At 44.4% G+C, this 22,972-nt stretch overlaps 2 protein-coding genes across 2 annotated transcripts in view; both read left to right on the forward strand.

Moving 5' to 3' along the window:
• The window catches only part of PRKAB1 (protein kinase AMP-activated non-catalytic subunit beta 1), a 423,514-nt gene that overhangs the window by 112,101 nt on the left and 288,441 nt on the right, over positions 1-22,972 (forward strand). The window lies entirely within an intron of this gene.
• The window catches only part of BICDL1 (BICD family like cargo adaptor 1), a 47,765-nt gene that overhangs the window by 1,791 nt on the left and 23,002 nt on the right, over positions 1-22,972 (forward strand). The window contains exon 2 of the mRNA XM_075516140.1: positions 3,260-3,475. Coding sequence (XP_075372255.1) covers positions 3,260-3,475 — 216 coding nt within the window. The remainder of the gene's footprint in view (positions 1-3,259; positions 3,476-22,972) is intronic.

A 22,972-nucleotide genomic window follows, 5' to 3' on the forward strand; every position in this document is an offset into this window, starting at 1 on the left:
GCAGCTGGTTGTTTACATCTTTTCATCCCATTACTAGCGCTCTAACTTTTCAGTTGAATAACAGAATATTCCTGCTTTTCAGGCTACCTATCTGACAGGAGTTAGTGTTATCTACTTAAGGGTCAGATTTTTTCCACTGGCTTTGGCAGATCTAAGATGGTGCTACTTCACACAAAAAAAAAAAAAAAATCAAACTTGAACATTAATCTTCTACCACACAAGCCTAGTAATCCTAGCCTCTGCAGATTAAATGTTGGCCTCCTCCTGTTGCCACTGAAGTGAACAAACTTTCTCAATAAGCTTTTCAATTTCAGAGGAGCAGGAAGGAAGGACCCACATCTGTTACCCCCTTCCCTATGCTGAGAACTTCCAATGATGACCAGAAGCAAAGTCTCAGATGAGATCCTTGGTGACTGTTGCACCTGATATAGTGATGTTCAAGTAGCATTTAGGAGAGATTTTCTCCCAGTTAACAGTTCAAAGTTGGTTACAGGAACTCAGTGAAGCCTCTCCATTTCCCAACAGCCAATATGCTGGCCTGCTCCTCTGGTGCTTTGCCTCAAGACTAAATATGTTCTAGTTTTGTGGGTTCACTACTGAAGTGCAGCATTCCTGCCATCCACTCTGGCAACTCTTTCACTGAATTCAAATTCATTTCTAATCATGGAATTGAAGTCCTGTAATAAATTCTGACATGTGATCCTAGTCAGTTTTATCCTCTGTAAGGGATTAAAACAGCTAATACGTCTGGTTCCTCTGACACAGAGAAGCTTGCTGTGTCCAAGCATTTTACAGTATGAACCCTCATTATCAGCTGGGAAACTCCCGCTTGCTCTCATCTTTTTAAATGAGGACCAGCCCAGCTCAGTTAAGTTGAAGAGAAACTGTTTTCAGAAGAAAACATCTTCTAGAAAGCAGTTATGTGTAAAAATCAGTGAGCAGCTGGTGGATGGAGAGACACTGGGAAAACAAGAAACTCGCCTACTGAGGACAGCAGTTTGCCCTGTCATCACTACATGGGAAAAAAAAAACCACCTACCCAGATCTGCAGCCATGCAGGTGCTGGGGTGAGGGCAGGTGAGGGGAGACAGCTGCTGGGAGAGGAAGAGGCAGGAGGAATCAGTCAGCATGTCCAGTCTGGTTTATCCTCCCTCTTTGAAACAGCCTCTGTGTGCCCCACTGCACCGTTCTAGTTTCTCCATCACAACAGAAGAAACTTGATATTCTTCGCCTCCCTCTAACTCCAGCCTATGTGATGGCCGTTTATTGGACCTGTATGTAGTGTGGATTTTCTTTTGCAGTAAAGGACTAAAGTGGGTTTAAAATGATTGACAAGCCTTATCAGTGGCTTCAAAATCACATTTGAGTATATCTGGGGAACTTCAGCTGCAGTGCTGCTCCTCAGCAGGCTGAAGTTTCATCTTCCATTTAGAGAAGGCCCTGGATCTTTCTAAACGTTGCCTAGCAGTGAAGGAGACAGAGCTATAAAAGACAGCATTTTCAGTGTGCCGCTAAAAGTGAAATTGTGGCTGCTCCAGCCATGCTTAGGCTACAAACAAGATTTCTTTGCAATGGTTGTCATGGGCCTGGTGCTGGGATCTCATGCCTACCTATTGCATTAAAAAGAATTATAATAATGCTTAGCTCTCTCATTTGCAAGGGGTTGTCACTCTTTTAGTGTCTGAAACACAGGGAAATACTTTTGCTTTGGGCCAGTGTTTTTAATCAGCCTTCCCTCACATTTGAGGGTTTTCCAGAAAGTCCTGAATTTGCAGAAAGATTTGGAAGGGCACAAGCAGGGTGCTACTACACTGCGCTGGAAGGAGCATAGGATTTGGAGATAAGGTCAAGAAAGAGAAAACATGGCACCTTCTGCAGAGCAAGAGGTGGAAGCTTAGTGATAACGCAGGCCAGAGGGCTGCTGGAGAAGTGGAGAGCTTTGACATTCAGACCTGCTCGGGAAGGTGGCAGAGACCCTGCAAGGGAAGCTGTGTGTCATCAGCAGTAGGCACCCAGGGGAAACAGCCACCTCACAGCCTGTGTTTCTAACAAGCAATAAAAAGCCACTTCACGTAAATGCAGTGCAATTTTCTTTTCCTCCTGGCAGGTTTATTTTCCCCTCCTATCATAAGCGCCACGGAGATTGCTCACTGGGGGATGATACCCTGGGAGAAATGGGCGAGTGCTGCCAGTGCTGGGCCCAGTGGGTTTCTGCTCTTTGCTAAGACACATTCCTAAAAGGCTGGTGAATCTGATAGAGAGTAGCAGCAGGTTATTCTGGGGGACAGAAGACAACCAACAAGGAGAGGGCTCCTGCTCTTCAGGTTTCCCTGCTAATTTTGGGACATGCCCATGTCCCCAGTCTGTGACTATTCTGCAAGTATGCGCGTGGCTTCAGTCACCAGGGGAAATTCAAGCTCAGAGTTTCAGAGCTGGGATTCTTTCAAACGGGCACAACATAAATCTGTTTTGACCTGATTTGCAGCTCTGTTTCAGTCAAGCCCTCATTTAACTGAGCCTGTAAAACATGCAAAAGTTCCCCAGACTCATGCTATCCCTCATTTTCCAGCCAGTCCTGAGCAGAGCAGAGTCTCCAGAACTGAGAGTGGTTTCTAAAAAACCTGCAACCCAGAACGTGCATGTATATAATGTCTATACTTCATTATATCCATTGCCATTCCAGAGTGGACTACATCAAACAATAGAGTTACTGTGTGCTATCAAACTACCAGGCAACTAATTAGGTCAGGAATAGAAGGAGCAAATGGATAGATGACTGAACTGTTGTTCATAAGACCCATATGACAAGAAAGATGCCTCATCCAGATTCCTCATCAGCAGTAAGGATACAGTTTGTGTAGTTTTGACTATAAAGGCAATTTTTAAAAGAATCATGCTACTGCCCACTGAAATATCGCTTTGGAGTTAAGCTAGGCTCTGCCAAATCAATTGGCCCATCTGACCTATATATTCCGCCTATTGACATGCAGCCTGCTTTACTCTTTTGGCAGTTGTTTCAGTAAAAATTCAATGTGCTGATCTTCAGAGGCCAAGGACAGGCCAATTTCTGGAAATGGAAAGCAAGTTTAGTGCCAGTGACTTGCCCTGACATGGGATTGCCACCTCCGTGGCATTGTCATGCTCTAGTACCATTCTCTTCCCTGCGCAAAAGGTTTCAGCCCTAAGCACAGAGGAGGAAAATGAGACAGCATTCACTTTTTTCCTCCCTTCCTAACCTCTTCTCCCCCCTGTTATCTAGCACCTAGAACAAGAGAAACATGAACTAAGGAGGCGATTTGAGAACAAAGAAGGAGAATGGGAAGGAAGGGTATCTGAACTGGAAAGCGACGTGAAGCAGCTGCAGGACGAGCTGGAGAGGCAGCAGGTTCACCTGCGTGAAGCTGACCGCGAGAAGACGCGGGCCGTCCAGGAACTCTCCGAACAGAACCAAAGACTCCTGGACCAGCTCAGCAGGGTGAGTCACCACAGCACGGTGAGGGCAGGCATCCAGCCGCCTTGGTCATGGGAAAGGCTCACAGCTCTGCTATAAATCACCTTTCAGGCAAATGAGCGGGAAAGCTTCCTCTTTAAGGGAAAAAAATGGTTCTGCATCTGGTCAGATTACACGGGTGTCCCTATAAAACATGCTGCCTTTAAACTGAATTTTACACCTTTAAGGAATGCTGCATTTCATTGGCAAAACAGTTATGTTTCTGGGTTGAGTGGTCATTTACTGCATCGATATCTCTCTCAACTGTTTTTGTATCTAAAACTGATTTAGGAAATCTGTTTCTAATTTACAAATAGGCTGAACAAATGTAGCACGCAAGAAAAAGGCTAATCTGTGACAGTGAGGTGAAAGGCTTTCTGCTGGCCTCCCATTTTTGACGTACATTGGCTATATGAATTGCAAATACCATGTCATTCTAAGATGGTGTGTCCCTGCAGATAACTTTGCCATGTGTGAGAACCTACTGAAATTCCTTGGAATGGCATGTTTCAGCAAAGAGCTTAAATCCTCTTTCATTCAGAGGCAAGTTATAGTGAGGCTGTTACAAATCAGCCTAATTGACTGAATGCTTCCAGCATGGGTTTCTTCCTGACAGCAAGAGACTTAACAGTTTCTGCCTCCTCCCCCAGAAGTTAACCTGTCTTCTAGAATTAAGAACCTTGTTTTTTTCTCCCCACTGGACAGTTAGTACAAACCATAATCTTAATGCTTGAGAACACAGTTACTCCAGCAGATGAAAGCATTTTCTTCTCACCAGTTGCTTACCCCCAGAATAGCATAGAACAAAAACACACACTACAGACTCATGCTGAAGAGGCCCATCTAATGTGGTAAGACCATATTTCAGACTAGATTCTGTCAGAGGTGAGTCTCTGGGGCCAACACAGGGATTGCCTAAGGGAGGGTCAAAAAATTCAGTCACAACACTAGGACCAGAAGACTCTGTGTACAGGTCTCTTCACTTGTCTTCACTCGATCTGGGTATGCAGTTTTCCTGTGCCTCTGGAGGTGAGAAGACCAGGGTCTTGGGTATAACGCTCTGTAATGGCACTGGAGGAAATAATTCCTCATTCTGCTACAGATGTTTCTTGTCAAGTACTAAAAAAGCCACTTAGTCTGTGGATTTGGTTTTTAACTGGCTTTAAAAAAAAAAAACAAAACCAAAACCACCCCAACTTCCTTAATTCAGGAATACTGCTAATTTTCCGTGTTTTTAAAGCAATATCTCCCAAGTATAGCAGATGAGCTAGTGAAGATCTTTCACCTCTTCTCTGGACAGAGCATATTTCACATACAACATGGATGAGAGATTCCACCCAAGCCCTTGCAGAGCTCCTGTGTTGTGTCAGGTTTCTTATCCAGGGCTAAGAATTTGGCTCCCATCAGATTTGGTGAACCTCAGTGATTTTCTGTGTATTCATGATTTCCATCACTGGCTGGGAAATGTAAGATTTGTTATGGTCCCAGCATAAGCACAAACTGAAAGACCAGTCTAGAAGACAGGAAAGGAAAGCGAAACAGCTTGCTTCGGGCTTTAAACCGCATGGGATTATCCTCATGTGACACTTGTGCTACAGGAGGCTCTTGCAGCCCAGGTGCTCAGCTAAGCCTTGTGCAAAGGAACCAAGTTAGGTCTGCCAGCATGCAATGCCCAAGCATGGGTTTTGTTCCCTTAACTCCCTATTACTGCCAGAAATAGTCTTCAGCCACCCACTTCAGAACTGCCACATCCCAGGAAAAAGTTGAGTCTAGGTGCTGCCCTCACTGCTCCAGCCCAGCCCTGCTCCCAGCTTGGAGAAGAGGACTGTTGTTCTCCAACGCAGACGAGGCAGACTGATAGAAACAGCTTGCGCTTGCCAAGGCACAATTTGGTGCTCATTGAGTTTGTCACCTGGCCAAAACTTGCTAGTAACTCAAATACAGCAATGGATATAGCAAGGGTGTAAACAGTCTTCCTAGAATCATGAGAATCTGGGGAAATTGAAACAGAGTTGGAAATGGCCTGTTGTCATTCACTCAGGGCTTTGGTTGAGGCTTTTTAAAGTCTTAGCATTACATTAGCACTTGATTACTGGGTGCTTAGTATTCCACATTTGCTGCTCCATGGTGCAATTGCAGTCTTATTTGTCTGGTCTCTTATTTTGAAGAGGTTATGCATGTAATCCCTGAGGTAGTGCTTAAACCCTGCATCCCCATCATTCTGGCTCCTGTTACTACTTAGGCTTTCAATAAATAAAAAGGACAAAACCAGCTGCATGGATGTGCTTGCCTACAGCTGTATTGCCATAGGCTGGAGTCTTGCTAGGGATCAGGAACTGAGCACTGGGAGAGGAAAAACCCTACGAAGAAGTGCTGTTACAGCTTCTGTGAACTTTGAGGTGTTGCTGGTATTCTCCTTGCATTCCTGGTTCTGTGTTTTGCACCTGCATTTTGTGTCACAGTGGGTTGTTTGGGAGGAGAGGGTTATGAGAAGTCTGTGATAAGGCAACGAAAGCCTTAGTCAGAGCCTCAACTCTGCCCCATCCGACACTGTATACCCTACTAGAGGCTTCACTCACAGATCAGAAAGAAAGGTTGCTCTCTGGTACGAGTCATTCTACGCTAGCAGGTACTAGCTCTTTAAATCTGAATTTCTACAGTTTTTAGCAATTAACACCTCATGGCCAATTTCACAATACTTGAGCATCTCTGAAGGTATTCTCTTGGCACTAGGCTGTGTATGTCAAATGACAGTCTCAGCCTCACGAGCTACCAGGCCACATGGTCCTGGCTTGCTTCTTCCAGGGTCCTTGGGCTTCAGCCCCTTTTACCTCAAAGCAGGGCAGCATCCACCATCTCCTTCATCCTACCCCTCCTGGCTTCCTGCTGCTGTGATATTCTTTCACCACCTAATTAAGCTTTAGGACATTTTTTTAACCCTGCCTTCCCCAGAGATGGAAGGCCAACCCAAGCACATACTTTTTTCCAGTCTAAACCTGGCACAAACGCTAACCAACCAAGCACGCAGTCCCGCACACCCACACAAGGATAGCAAAGGGACCTGGAAAGCTCTGTCTTGCAATTAAAGCATGGGACTGAAAAAAAATCCATCCTCAATTCTGGCAAAGACTGATAAGGAAAACTCAAGGATGGGGATTTCAAGTCTGTTCCAGTCTCTAAAAATGGGGATAACTGTCTTGCCTCAGAGTCACCAAGAGGCTAAAATGAGGTCCATAAAATGATTTGAGGTCTTCAGATGAGATGATGTAGGAGAACTTTGCATCAATAATAATAATTAGGCTATAAGGAACTTTGCTTCCTCTTGAAATACAGCCTTTTGTGTGGTTCTCTGCTTTTAGCAGAACAGAGATACTGCCCGGGGTTATAGCAATATTAAACCATGGGGAAATTAGGTGGGCTGGACTGAGAGCTCATAGTGAAAGACATGATTCAGATGCCAAAGATCAAGTTTAAGATCTCCACAGTAACCTTGTTTTTTAATTTGCTAAGTGATGATTAAAATCTCCTCTGCATGTTGATTTGATTTCCCTCCCCCTGCCTCAGCACAGCAAAGCATGTAGTAACTCTCAGCAGTGCGTCCACACCAAGCTAAATGCCGATTTTACCTAGGAGAACTGCAGAGCACATTACGAGCAGCATGCCAAGGTACATACCACTCACCATAAATGCTCAAAGATAAAGTATAGGAGTCAAAGTACAGTTTTGCTGAGAAAGTCAAGGCTTGGGAATTATTACATGTTCTGTTTCCAGCTCCTTCAGTCTCTCCCATCTGTTTCAGTTCCCCATTTGGAAAAAAAAAATCCTATGCTTTCTGTCCTTTTAAGTTATAAAATTTGGGGAGAATGGGCATAGGGAAAGGTCTCCTCTTACATGTGCCCACAGCACCTAACACAGGAAGAGTCCTGTCCCCACCTTTGGGCTTCTAAGAGCTACTAATGCAAAGAATAACAACAAGCAGCCCTCTTCCTATAACGAGGCAACATATTACTACTTTGTCAGGAAATGAATGAAAAAAGACTTTCACACTGTTTCTAAGTGGCTTCACCAGATGGCTTTCCCACACATTTCCTGCTACCAAGCTCTGGGCTCCTGTAGCTGTTTGCTGCATGTAGCTTGGGTGAGGATGTATCCTTCCCAGTTCAGTTGGGCTTCTTTTATGGTACATAGAGCATAAGGAAGTAATTTCACAATGTCAAGCTCAGGTAGTTTTTGCAATGAAAATCTGTTTTCAGTGGCAGGAAGAAGCGTGTCATCTTGCACCGCTGAAATAGCTCTTTGTGTTTAGAGAGGAGCGCTCGGCTGCCGCGGCATCCCTCGGAGGGGCCCTCAGTCACCAAGTTCTTATATTCGCTCAGCATCTAGTGCCAACATACTGCTACAAAGAATGAGGTGTTTCAGTCAATCCCTCTGGTACAGCAAGAAAATGATCAGCCAGCCCACAAGTCTCCAAAGGAGGTTTTATTTGCTAGCCACAAAACCTTCCTTTCAGTAATATTTCAGTTGAAGGAGTTTTGTTTCTAACTTTGTGCTGTAATGTGCAGCATAGCTTCAGAGAACTGGCAGGCACTGCCTGACTTTGATTTGAGAGAAACGTGTTTTTATTCAAGAATGAGCTGACCATATTATATTTGCCTTTCCAAATCACTTTTACTTTAGATACATCCTTTTGTGGTCAACAACATACTCACAAGAGAGGCAGCTTTGTTGTCAATTATTGATTTGAAGAGCTTTTTCTGAATGGTTGTTTGTTGTCCTATCAGCATAGGAACAATGTTGGTTTTAAGAAAACTAGACTAATCATTAAAAAAAGTTACTGGAACAAGTGTGCTGGGCAAAATTCACTGCTTTTGCCATGCCAGAGAACTGTAGCCATTACACTATGAGCTAGCTTGTCTTTAATTCCTTATTTTATCTGTACAGATGCTTAATACAAGCCTTCTTATGTTTCTTGTGTATTAAGTTGTCTCCAATAGCTCAGCAGAGCATTATTGGGAAACTCCATGCTTAGCACAGAGGCAAGTAAGTCAGGCTGAATTTAAGTACTGCTTCAGGGGTTTTATTTTTAAACAGAAGAGAATCCTGAGTGGACCTAGGCTCAAGAATAGTTGCTTTGACTAGCCCCACATTTCAAGGTGCAGATCAGTCACTACACTGAATTCTTTTTCATTAGAAGTCTCTAGTTTTTTTCTGTGGCTCAAAGTGTTTACCGGACCTGTTCAGTAAGGAGTAGCTTACTGTAAGGAACTCCATACTGAGCTAGTCGATAGCACATAGCAAATCTTGACCTGTATCACCTCTGAGCAGTCTAAGTTCAATGGAGGGGGGAGATTGCAGGAGAAAAGGCAGCATCCCTTCCTGTTGAAGGGGCCGAAGTACTGCATTTCATGGCAGCTTAGGTAGGGCTGCTCACTCCTTGGGATAGGCTTTGTGCCTGGCATGAGGCACACGTTACACATGGTGGGGCGAGAGGAAACAGATACCAGCACAAGACAGAGCCAAACACTGAAGCCAGGAAACCTCCGATTAACCACATCAAGCACCCTCCAGCTCCATGTCCCTCTGGAGCATCAGCAGATCCCAGCACTACGTAACCAGATCCCTGATCACCCAGTGAATACCGATTAATGCACATGCAGAAAAGGCTCCTTCTCACCAGCTACTTCTCCCCTAGCAGAGAGCACTTGTTAATAATTCAGCTTCATGCCACATCAGGACTGGAGTGCTGATGCTTTCTATGCTAAAGCTGTAAATATAGGACGTGACTGCAGCTGCGTGTTCTCGCCTGCAAAGTCCTTCAGTGAAATGATTCAGTGCCCTAGAAGGTAATAAAGAAATATCTTGAGGTCACTGCTAAGTGGCACTCACCCACCATCCATCTGGGGGAAGGGAGACAGGCAGGAAGAAAGGCTCAACCCTCTGCTGAGAGTCTGGCCAAGCTTGCAGCACCTCTTAACCCCATTTTAGGGCACCCAGAGCTTCAGGAGCCAACTGGAACAGGGCCATCCGGACACCAAGACATAAACGCAGCAAACGCCAAAGAAATAATTTCAGCAAAGATGGGGAGAGGCACCTCTACAGAGTTTGCCCAAAGATTTTGCACCCACCCATTTCACGCAAGATTTTTATCCTTGTATCCTTTGGTTTCAGTACTGGTGAGCACTGGGGGAATGGGCAGAAAGCTGTACACAGAATAAAACGGGCACACACTGCTACTGAACCACAGTGCAAAACCCTGCCTAGGGAAAGGGTTAAAAAAATACTATTAAGGTGAAAAAAAAAAATTATGTTACTATTAAGGCAGTGGAACTACACAGATCCCTGCTCATGGGAAAAAGGAGAGCATCCATCGGTGCCAGGGGCGGGGTGGGACCCCCGTCCTCCCCCGGGGCAGCGGAGCAGGTACCCCGCCACCCCCGGGGACCCCTTGCTGGTTGCTAGGTGACAGCACACCACGGTCCCAGCTGGTGACGTTGCCGTGGCAACCGGGTGTGATTTCTGTGCTTGTAATGCTATCACAGTCAGCGGACACGCAGGGAGACGCACTTGTGACGTCCGAGGCAGGCGGGCGGGTGGCAGAGGCCCATCTGCCACCCCCGTGGGCTCGGTTCGCTGCCGGGATGTGTCCCAGGCATCCGCCATTTCATTTCCGTCCCCTCCCCGCCCCCCCCCCCCGTTTCCTCCCCTGTTCACAGCAATTTTTCCCCCAAAATCACCCTGGAGATCTCCCAGCCCAAGGCATCCTGTTGTCCACCCCACCCACAATAAGCTTTTGAGCCTGCTGGGGGAAAGGTAAACATTTTATTTTCTTGGTTAAAAGAGCTCCTTGTGAGCAGGTCAGTCAGCCCACACAAAGGTGACTCCGCCAGGGCTTGGCACAATGCAGCTCCCCCTGTGAGCCCAGCTCAGGGAGCACAGCACAACAGAAATGCTTATCTGCCAGAGCCACTTAACCTCTGTGTATGGCTCATCTTACATCCTCAGAGGCTTGTGGTGCCTGGATGGAGCAGCAGAGACTGGCCCCATGCGACACCCCCAGAGCTCCTGCCCCCCACACCTTGGGCAGCACATCAGCACGGCATGAGTGTCTAGAGCACTATCTAGGACAAGTATACATAAGTGCTAAGCACCTGGTAGTCAGCCATACCTGCTCTTCTCTGCACTTCAGCTGAGCCCAGCTCACAGCCCAGCTTTCACCTCTAGCAAGTGGTTCTGGAACAGATTTCGGGAGTTTCTGCAAGGCTTCTGCCTTGAGACATTAGCAGCACCACTAAGCTGTGAACATCTGAAAGCAGGAATCCAACATGAAACTGAAGGTGAACTTGTTCTGGGGTGAGGAGATAAAAATCTGAATGACCCCCTTCCTCCCCTCTTGCACTGCACTAAAAATTTCAAGGGGCTATTCTGTTTGGGTCCAAGTCTTTATGTTTATAGCAATTGTTTTATTATGCAGTAGCTCAGAGTTAGGAACACGTGGGCAGAAGAGATTTTTTCAAAATATTTCTGCTTATTCACACTTGCTGTAAACACTTCCTCCAGGAGATTCTAGAAAGTAGGACACAGAAGGTGTTTGCATCCAGCCACTGTATTACTAGCTAGAACCAGAGCTAAACATGACTGAAGGCTTTGCAAATATCTACATAAGAAAAACCCAATTAAAAGCATTTGATCTTTAAAGAGCCATTCGGGGTTATAAAGTTTGCACACCTTATAATGAAAGTCTTTAAATTCCCTTTTTTTTTTAAGTAGGATTGCTTTTTCTAAATGCAATTTAGTAGACAATAGCTCAAGAAGGAGGTCTCTTCTACAATGAGTTTTTTTTGCCAGCTGTATTAGGTGCTCTGATTACCCATGAAATCATAGAGGCCCCTTGCAAAACAGTCTAGATCTTAATCAACATTTTGTTTAGAATGGCATGTAGCAAAACCCAGTTTATTTTGAGGACAGATATAGGATCAGCGAGACTCCCTTCCTGACTTCTGATGAAGGCTGCAATGCAATACAGAGCTGGCTTATGCTTGGCAGTACCACCCATGGGGGTGGGAAATGCCACCATAGATGGGAACCAGAAGCTGTCCAGAAGTGAGAGTACAACAGGAAACAACTGACAGATTAGGACATAAATGAAGTGACCTGCATGACAGAGTGACTGGGGTAAAAGGTTGCTCGTAAGTAGACCAAGAGAGCATTTCATTTGGAGGAGATACAGGTTGGCCTAACAATTTCATTAAGTATCCTCCTATAGAGGCTCAGTTCTGTAGCTGCAGAGATTTGCACCAGATTTCCTTCATGGGCAGGATCCCCATCAGTGTAGGGGGGGGCGGGGGGGGGGGTGTACCATCAAGATCAGAAGTGTTGGGAACATTTCCATTAACTGTACTCACCATCTCCTAACTGTTCTTCCCCGAAGGTTCTGATGTTGAAGCACATAAAGAACATTTTTAAAAGGAAGAATTACTTGGGTAGTTTCAGATGGGTTATTATTCTACCAAGATTAGCACAGTAATGCAGATGTGTAATGAATGTAGAGCTATCGCAGAACAGTTACAAGATCTGGGGATATATGGGTACCTAAAGCATCCAGCTCACTTGAATTTACCCTTTAAATACCATTTACTAGTTCCACTGTGCAGTTCATCTGACCTAAAAAAAAAAAAAAAAATCTATTGTGTTCTGTCTTCATTGCTTCCCCCTTCCCTTTTGTCCCTCAGTCTTTCTCCCCTCCTGGATACATCTCAAAAATCAGTTGAAGCTTAAGTTATCACCAGCCTCAGGCTGGTAGTTGTCTCTGCAGTTTTGTTCCTTAAGCTGATGTGAGACCATGTTATCCCTCAGTTCCTTTGGGGTTAGCTTGGCCTCCACTTTCAGTACACCAAGAGGGGAAAATTTAGCCTTGTGATTCCCTTGTTCTCTACATCCTTGGAAGTCTTGTTCCTGAATCCACTTCCAGACTTGGCACAGTTCTGTAGTAACAGGGGTGCTCCTAGAAAGCTATTCCATTTGGCAACTATTTAGCATAAGTTGTTCACGTTTATTTGTTGAACAAAGCACCATTGTATTTGGTTGCCTACAAGCTCAGATCAAGGAAAACTGAAGTCTTCTGCAACTCAAATATAGACCAGCAGATTTGTTCCTCACACCAGGGCCACAGGGCAGGTACAAACCTTAAGACTTGCTAGAGGGAAGGGTCTATACTTACGGAAGAGCTCTATAGTCCCAGTAGCTTTTGCAGGTGAAGTGTTTCAGGACCAAGTAAACACCCACAAGTTTTAACAGAAGGGGACGTTTTGGATAAGTACTTAGAGTTCCCCTTTGTTTCTTTACTTGGTTAGCAAGTGTTTAACATAGATTTTATTGCAACACCAGAAAACTGAGGCACTGAGAGACTAGGCAATAATTGTCAGTGTAAGCCAACAAACAAGGCCCTAGTAAAGGAAAAATCTTTCCACAAAAGTTTGAGCTTGTGCAGCTCCACTGCACAAGAGTTTGAGCTTTTCCTCTTGATCTTACAGAATGGGGATGAATTCGTTTGGGTTTTTTTTTTGTTTAAAGTGTGGATTAGGAATTTAGTGAGCTATGTCCCATACTGAAAGCATAGCACCCCAGGAAAAAGCTAGCAGTCCAGACATTACTCTTTTATAGAGTTTAAGCTTTATTCTCTGAATCCCTTACATAAAGGACAAGGTGTGTAAGTTACAGGATAAGAATTAGACTGGACAAGAAGAAAAACATCCTAGCTGTAAGGTTAGCTGAGTAGGAGAACAGATGGCCCAGAGATTCTACAAGGTCTCCATCCAAGGAAGCTTTCAGGAAGTGGCCAAGTAGTCACCAGTCAGGCAGGGCTGGCCAATTTTTGCCTTGGCATGAGAAGAACTAGGCAAAGTTAAGTCTGAAAGAGGCCTTCTGAGGTTTCTCTATCTTTTATGCAGGCAAGACTTTCAGTAACATCACGTCAAGTTTTCCTGCTATTTATGAATACTGAAGGAAAGGCAGAGAAGCCTGAAGGAATACTCACAAGAAATAAGTGATCTCTAAGGCTTTGGAACAGACTTGCATTTGCACTCTACATGGGCATAAAGTAACAGAGGGGTGAAAACAAATGTAAACAGGGGACTATTCAGAAGTAGGTTCCAACCTCTGCTTGAACATGAGTTCTTGAGCATACTCAGATACTGGGGAGCCACGCTTTCCAGCAGATTTATGTTTAGATGACGCCAAATGAGAAAGCCTGAAGTGACCGTGTTTGTTCAAAAGAGATTGCTTGTAGAATTTAGCAGTGTGATATTTGTCCAAATAACATCTATTGATCAGCTATGAAGTTGCAGAGGGATTTGCTAACTCAAATTATTTCTGTTGGTTTTGCCTCTAATCCAGAGAGATTTATTTCCCTAGGCTTTATTGGATGTTGTATTTCACTTTGTGCACAAATCCTAAATGTTGTGCTTCTTACTCTTTATTTCCTTCTCCACCTTAGCACAAGGGACCAGACATCTTAGTGAAGACTAACTAATAAATATTCAAAGCTTTAAGAGCTCAAGGCAAATGCTTATGAAATTGATGATTTCATTAATACTACCACCTCTTCCTGAGGCCTTTCTGTGCCTGAAGCACTGGTGCCATGGGCACAGGCCCTTACCCTGCAGAGCTGCAGACAAGGAGGGGTCTCCCAGTCTTGGGCTGCTTTATCAACCTCTGCTGCAAGAAACCACTACCCCCAGATCTGCCGAGGTGCCCCATATTCATCTCGGTCAACACAAGACAGCCCCAAAAGCCACTATTCAACCTGCTAAGGCTCATCTGGCTTGTTTTCATGGTATGGCGGAATGAGCTCAGCCCAGAGGGAGAGGTGGAAAATGATAATACACACTTGGGAACAGCATTATTTTTTTTCTGCCAGATGCAATTGCATATCCCTGGTGCTTTGAAAGCTAAGTAAACACAGGCACCTCAGGATCTCCCAGACAACACCCTGCCTTCACATGGAGCCCATGCTGGACACAGACCCCAAAACAAGAAAATATAGAATGGTGCCATTTAAGAGCAGGACTGGAGGCAGGCAGAAACATTGCTCACATGCAATTTTCTTGACTGGCTGGAATAGACAGGCCAAGCACCATTTTACTTTGAACCTCTTGAAGGGGAGGCAGGTGCCACTGCAGAAACCTCTACCAAGATTGCAGCCACCAATTTGTACAATCTCAAACAACTCCTCAAAACCCACCTACAGAGGATTAACAGGTTGATTTACTTCATTTAAAGAGGCCTCCTCCCTTCCAGGCATTATCCAACCCAGCAGCTCAGAGCTGCTTACTAAGATAACTCTGGCACCATGAGACACAGCCCATCAGCTGCAGGCTGGCTCTCAGCAGCTCCTTCCTTTCAAAGGAGTCATTTGCATCAGGCTTTGAAAACTTGGGAAATTCCTTCTATCTTCCCATCCTTCATAATCGTCCATCAAGTGACAGTACCACAGACTAAGAAGGTCAGGCTGGGGGAAAGGGAAGGAAACAGGCAGCCTTTCTCCCTTCATTACAGGTCACTGCCTCACCTCAGCACAGGAAGGGAAGATTTGCCCAGTGTGGGACAGTTCCAGACCACACAGCTTTAGTGCTCCTGGTCCCAGATATGGGCCTCCTCCATCAATCTCTGCCCCTTCTCACAGCCAGGGAGTACACTGCCAAGAAAATATTTTGCTATGTGAAACAGAGGATGCAGAAGCCTTTCCAAGCATGAACTTGTTCAAATGAAGATATTAGCTCTCCTGCTTCTTTTAATCTCCCTAAGCGGAGCTATAAGCCACCCCAGCTCAGGGAAAACAGCCTAATCTGACCAAAATGCCTGTTCAGACTCACATACCAAGTAGCCTGTGATGTTAACCCTTACCACAGCTCAGGGAATGTGACATAAGCACCCAAAGCCAGCTGGCCATAGTGTAACCGGGCTCACCCTGGGGACAGGGAAGGAGGAAACAGCTGGTTATGTTGGAAAGCCATTGCCAAAGCACACATCTATGCCTATTTATATACATATACCCCCCTCCACTCTTCCCTCCCCTCACATCACTTGACATACAAGATATTTGCATGAGGCACCTGCTAGTATTTCAAGCACGTGAAGTGGACAGTCTTCATTAAGCCTGTGTCAACGCCACAGACCAAAATGCCTTGTTTATACTTATGCAGTCTGCTGATGCCGCAGAGTGCAGACAGATGGGCGGCCATCTCGCAACATTGCAAAAGCCTCGTCTGTCCCTTTGCGCAACAGTAGATGAGGCCACTGCAGGTTAAGTTGGAAACATCAAGGCCAAGTTTCTGCTGCTTTAATATCACAGGGAAATTTTTTGCTTGTGTACCAACAGTCTCCCATATTCACCACTGAAGAGAAAGTACTTCAAAGGCACTCAAATAATCACTTTTTGGTGCATTCCACCAGCATCATTAGGCAAATGTCCATAAATACCCTTTTCACATATCTTGTCTCACTGAGATTATCCTTGTCTCCTTGGCAACTGTCAGGTGATGTATAATGCTAGCAGGGATTAGCCCCAATGAGCCTTATAACCCTCGTGTAAATTCCTACTCTATGAAGAGACCTGGCCAAACACTCTTCTTTCCTGGTAATATTAAAATGTTGCCACAAACAATGTTAAATCCAAGAACCTTTCAGTAAACCTGAATAAGGATGAAAACGAATATGGAGCTTTTTAAGTGGTAGTATTTGTCTTGTCCTCCAAACAAATAAGTTTGAGACGTGGATATACTTGGCGTTTCACAGCTTGACAAGTAAAGCTGTATTTTGAATCAGTACTTAAGAGAAGGCTTGTGCTGAAAACTTGGGCTCTAATATCTTTATCTCCTTTGTCCCTTGGTGCCAGTGGGGATCACACTGGGAAATTCCAAATCCCCACAAGAGCTTAACAAACTTATGCTACGCTTTAACCTATTAATTTCTGAAAACTAGCCTGGATTCAGGTCAACACTTGAAATCCATGTGCATACTCTGTCTGACACTAGTTGTACTAAGACTTTCTGCCTCTGAGCAAGCAGCTATGGGCTGTACCTTCATGCCCCACTCCCCACTGCTCAAGCAGACATGACCAAAGCATCAAGTCAAGGAGGTACAGCCCCAACACCACAAGCTTTCTGCAAGTGGAGCATTTCTCTGCTCCATACCATGTTTGGGCCTGGTGAGGAAGTTGTTTGTCCCCTGGTACCCCATTTGGCCTGCCTGGGCACCCAGAGCAGGCTTTTGCCACGTGTGGTACTAACATCACACAGATGAGACCTGTCCCCATGTAGGAAAAGCAGAGTATGCCAGTGCAGGGAGCTGAGCAGTGCTGCATTATACATAAGTGTTAATGGTTGGAGTATCTAAGTGATAACAGCCTGTGGTGCACAAGTGACATGGTTAAACTACTTGTTCCTTCTTCAGTCCATTTGAGTCTTTATAATGTCCCAGCTTGGGGAGATCTGCTCTAATTCAACAGAACAAAAAAAAAAATTCTTTGAGCAGAGCCAAGGAAAGGAGGCTAAAAGAAGCACCAGCCCCAGCAGCAAAACCAAAACCAGACACACTACAGCAGAAATAAAAGTATTTCTGTAATTAAGCAAAGAAATCTCTGGCACAGCATTGTGTCTATGTATGAATTCAACAAAATGCCATGGCTGATATCTATTAGACTAATCAACTAGAGAGAGCTGAGAGAGAGGAGGGAAAAAAGGTCTCCAAGATTGTTCCAGGAGGTAGGTCACAAAACAGCCAAGCCAAGGGGTGATGGGGAAGCTAGTGTAGGCAGGGTAGTGACAGGCAGAAGAAAATCCAAGTCTTGGCACAAGCTGGTTAGCAATGATGCAACATGATTTCTTTGCATGCTTCTGTGGACCTGTTTGCTCCCCAGCCATCTGCCAACTCCAGTGCACGTGCAAGACAGGAGAGGGAAAAGTGGCTTAAGGCAGGTGATTTTTAGCACAGATAGGATAAAAGTCTTCCTAACTCGCATGCCTATGTACTGGCAGAAGTTTTAAGCGACACCATTTTAGACACTCCTGCACGCAGCAAGCACTCAGTAGATTTAGTATTGCTACTACAGGCTTGTGCACATAGAGAAATTCAGCTACAGCAGCAGGAGGAATAAAAACTGCTAAGAGCTGAATACCATGATGTCCTCTGTCACTGATCACATTATTCTTGCTTTCAGGCAGCAAAAGGAAGAGAAAGTTAATCATTTATATGCAGCGATGCTAGGGAAGATCCCAGTTTAAAATCCTACTGTAGTAGCATAAGAACTGGAGCAGTAGATCAGCCTGTGCTCAAGTGCAGGATAATCCACACACACTCGTGTGAGGCAGCCCTCTCTGCTGAAGATAAAGTGATAAAAGAACATAACTGGAAAGCAATGAAAGTTGCCACAGTTAAAGTATGAGCACACTCGAACAGGCCTTTCAAAATGAAGCACACTCCAACAACCCAGTAACTTGTCAGGGAGACTTTGAAGCTGAAGAACAGCCGCTGCCACACCACTTTCGTTGTGTTTTACTTGGTGTACTTTAGCTGGTCTCCTCTTCCCTAGTTAGGGCCAGAAAGCACATACATAGGGTATATGACACTCATCATGACATATGCTTAAAAGAACCAGAGCCAAAACCAACAGCATTTTCCCCACCCTCTCCCCTTTCTCCCAAAGGGCACCTGTAGGCCTTTACACACTCTGCCTCTCCAAGACAAGCCAATGAGGGTGAAATGGGGAATTCTGGTGAAGGAGGGAAGCATGCTTCCCTTTCTCTGGTCGTGACAGCTTTATCAAGGATGCTACTTCTTTCCATCAAACCTTCAGGCACCAGGGAAAAAAAACATCTTTTCTCAGCATCAGACACACAGGACAGGCTGCTAATTCTCACAGCATCTGTCAGTACAATGTTTCCCAATCTAAGATCTCATGCAGTGCTTACAGGTCTCCACACCCCAGTGTTGGTTTGCAGGCAGCCTCATGGCTTGGTTGCACAGAAACCTGGGCTGCAGATCACCCCTGATCCCCATGTCTGCCTGGCACCTGCTCTCTGCTGCATGCCCCAGCCCAGGTTCACCACAAGCTTGCTGTGTCTGCATGGGGTCAGTTGTCAGAAAGCAACAGCCTCAGTGCCAAAAAAACACAGCTTGAATTATTCTTATCACTCTAAGCAGCATCTCGGACTGGAGGGGAAAGGGCTTTTGATTCAATGACGCCTGACCTACATTTGCAAAACCTTGGCTATAGGTGCAGGTCTAATTATAGCACATGTGTGCCAAATTTGCTGCCCGCAGCCAAGCACAGACCCTTTGTCTGCAATGCTTTCAGTGGACTCTAGTTCATGTGCAGTTACTCTAACATAGCTGTTGGGAAGTTGCCACAACAGTGTTTTGTTTTTTTTTTTTTCCTTCCGACAGCCCTCCACCTCTCCTCCATCAGAAAAATAACTGAATACATGAAGGGTTTGTGACTGAGATGGCTTCCCCCATACAGGGCCATCCATGGTTTACCTTAAGCAATATTCACAGATGCACCAAAGCCTGAAACTCATACAGAGAGGGGCTCTTTCCAGTCCCTGATAATGCACTCCCCTGCATGTGTATGATTTGGCAGAGCATAGTATATTTTATACACCATCCTACAGTATGTGCTGCACCCACCTTGTTTTTCAGCTAAGTTTGCTATCCACATCTACTTGCTTTATTTTTTATTTTCAAGCACAGCTTTTTGTAGGACTTAAAGTACCAAAATGCCAGTGAGTTTGCCAAACGCTGTTATCAAATAAATTCATGCAAGAACTTTTTAAAAGCTAGATTGTAGGAGGACAGGGCTCCAAGGAGAGATCCACATTCTTGTTTCTGGACCCTCCCATCATCCAGAGACTCTGGCCACAGCAACACCCATGCAGTCTCTTCAGGGGAGCACCACACCTGCCAGGCTGACACATGCGTAAGATCTGGCCACTTACAGAAGTGCTCAGCAGCTTCCCAAAAGTTGGGCTACAGGTGTTGTTCAGAAAACTTACCCTCAACTTTGAATACACCTGCTGCGGCTTAATTTAGCAGCTCTGGCTCATGCTAGAAGTTACTATTACATATTTGCCACTACATACTGCTAGCGAGGTGCAGACTGCTCTGAAGGCCAAGCCCCTGCCCTGAGGATCTACAACTTAAAAGACCTAATCCCCTTAGTGCTTACATCTGTGGCACTGCGCAAAAAGGTAAACAAGTATTTCTGTGTTCAAGCAACTACTGCACTGAGTCATAAACTGAACCTCAGTGGAAACAGAGCAAAGCTGGGCTGAGAGAAGACAAGTGTTCGTGTACTTACTACATATGGTAATGTACAAAGTATAGATCTGTATTCAACTTCAGCAGATCAGAGTGCTCAGATGTTATTACTAACACACTGTAATTATCTTTTGTCAGTGATCACTAAGAGCAAGGTCTGCCTTGTGCTGGAAGTCTGCTCCAAAGACCTTATGGTCTAAACAGATCTTTTCATGCTGCCAACAAGGGAGAACAATTCAGGAATAGCTGGAGGCTGCTGAAGTACAGGAAGAAGTATTGCTAAGTTAAATGGTACCTCTAGAAGCTTTTTGTCTGCAGCTATCCAGCGCAGTTCTGTTCTGTTTAGAATGACAGATCAAATACTGGCTGACCAAGAAATATTTTTAAGTAAAATGTTACCTAACACCTCTGGAACAATAGGTTTGGACCTTTTTATTTAAGCATTGCAATTGTGACATGCTGCCATGTGGGGTTTTTTTTTTTCCCCAAAAACTTTGTGATGCACTTGCTCATTTTTATGGTGCTCACCTTTCATTTATGACCCTACCGCACCTGTCAGTGATAAAAACATTTAGTGAAGAGAAAGCTTTAATAGAATAGTTTGAAGCTGTAGCTCCCATCCTGGCCAATATTCACTATAGGGTTTGGGTTTCCTTATTTTTCTACAGAAAGCAGCCGCAAGTTTTACTGCATTGGCTATGAGAAATAAGCCTTCTGCACAGAACATCTATCTTGCTTTAGTCAAGCCAAACTCCAAAAAAAAGCCTTCTTAGCTGTTCCTCCTCTGTGTTTTGAAATTAATTTATCAAATTGTGAAAGAAATGAGCAAACACATCACTACTGTTTTTAAGAACTGGCCTGATGGAAGTTATTGGGAGTCAGACTTGGCAGGGATTTAAAAGCTAATAAAACATCTCCCAGGTCAATCTACCATAAAGTTTAAATATACATCTACATTTCAGAAAATGTTTTCTCTCTTCCTGTCTGAAGGCTTCCTGAGAGAGATTAATATATTTTAAGCCAACTCCTTGAATTTTGCCCCATCTTTTTTGGTATCCACTCATTTCACATGTATGGGAATGGACACCAGTATTTTTGTGCACTCAGATGTGTTTGTAAGTGCATGTTTGAGCATCGGGTCTACGTACATTGGAAAGCTTTTGATTGGTGTATTACTACTAAATCCTAGAAGAGTATATTCCGAGCTTAACAGGGTATATAGATGAAGATTTCAAGAGCAGGCAGAGCTGCTAGCCTGCCATCACGTATTAGATGTCCCCAACAGAACTCAGTTCATTTTCTTTGAAATAAAGGAGAGAGAGAACTTAAAGCCAGAGTAAGAGGCTGCAAGAAGCTTAATTATTGTGTCTTGCTTCCAGGCACAGACATTTGAGTTTGAACACCTCCAGGTTTAAAGTCTTAGACTAAAACAATTTTATAAAACAATAAATTCATGAATGGAGGTTAGCTGTCCTGACTTCTGACTACCAGGGGAAGACAGTAAAGCCTCGCAGAGCAGGAGGGTATGTTACATTTCTCTTTGCCTCCACCATCATAAGCTTCTGCTTCCTTTTTCAAAAGGTTTTAATGACCATGTTAAGTCTTCATGTTTCCAGTTCATCTATTTCCAAACTCGTCAGGCATTTTGTATTTCATTAGGCTATGATCTGACCCACACTTATGGCTCACTAGAAGTTTACTAAAGAAATATTTTTCATCCTTTAGCTCAAGTAGAAAAGTCAGACTGAGCTCAAAAAATCTGGATTAAAAACCACATCAAAGGTAACTTGGCCAAAATGCTCTATCAAGATAAAATATGCCTTTTGTCAGGGGAAAATAACTTATGCATGGAAATTAAGCATTAGAAATCTAATTATCTAGTTATCTAGGAGAGCAGATAACTGAACTTACTGATGCAAAACACAGACCATCCAGCTTTCAAACTCTACCACCTCCCTCTGCTAGGCCAAGGCAAAACTTCAGAAACTGCGGTCTCACACACAGGTAGGGGGGGATGACAGACTTTTTAACCTGAATGTCCCAGACCCCCTTGCAACACACTGGAATTAATGTGGTATTCCTCCCAGCTCTGCTTCAGCATCACCAGACTTGATTATTTAAGCCATAAGCCTTTCTGCTTCCATTTACAAATAGGTAACTAAAGTGCAGAGGAACAAATGCTTCATTCAAGGTCATGTGCAGCATCTACACAGAAGTAGAAGAAAGAGCCTGCTAGTGTTACACTTTATTACCCTATTCCTTCTCAACAACCAGGAGCCAAGTTGCTGCCAACAAGCCCCGTATTCAGCTCTCCATTCCGAGCCCTACAACAGACACCAGCCCTGGGAGCCACTGTGCAAGACTATCTCATCTCCCACATTTCTTCTGCAAGCAGAATTTGCATACAGAGAGCAAGAGCCACTGCGTGCACTACTTAGCATTGCGTGTCCTCCAGGCACACTTTGTCCTCTGAGTTATCTCCAGTGCTAATTTATTGCAGCATTCAAAGCAGCGGGCCTCCGGCAGTCCCTCCCACAGGAAACAGGCTGACTCATTTTTCCACACACTGTATTTTCCTCTCCACAAGAGCCAAATGCTTAGGTCAAGAATAAACCACAAAAAAGGGAGGCTCGTGTTTAAGCACCTCCTAAAACGTGCACAACCCACATCCACTTGTGAAGCTCCTTCTTTCATTCAAACAATGAACCTAGAGACATGACACCCAGAGTTGCCCCCATATGGCACACAACTGTTTTTACTTCTGCTCTAAACAGCAGTTCCTAATCCTGTAAGATGATTTAGCCTAAGCTAATGGTTTTTGGCCTCAGACAAACAGTTGTCTGAGCACTTACTGAAAAACAAGATGAAGACCACCATTTTGCATTCATTCCCCTAAACTTTTTGCCAAAGCATTCAGATGTTTGCCTTACAAACTGGTTCTCATATATCAGCTAGCCTTATAGGAAGGAAAAAAAAAAGAACAATTACATTACCAGGAAAACCCTGACTATCTACTCTTTCATACTTTGCTTAGTGATGCAGCAAAAGTTCACTATCCCTATGAAAAGGATTTTTCAAGGACACTTGGAAAGAAAAACGTAGCAGTACCTTAATGTGTCTGAGTATTAACAGCAGTTATCTCCAGCAGCACTTCCAGCCCTCCAGCCA

Source organism: Mycteria americana, chromosome 13 (genome assembly GCF_035582795.1).
Source record: "Mycteria americana isolate JAX WOST 10 ecotype Jacksonville Zoo and Gardens chromosome 13, USCA_MyAme_1.0, whole genome shotgun sequence".
Taxonomy (NCBI): Eukaryota; Metazoa; Chordata; class Aves; order Ciconiiformes; family Ciconiidae; genus Mycteria; species Mycteria americana.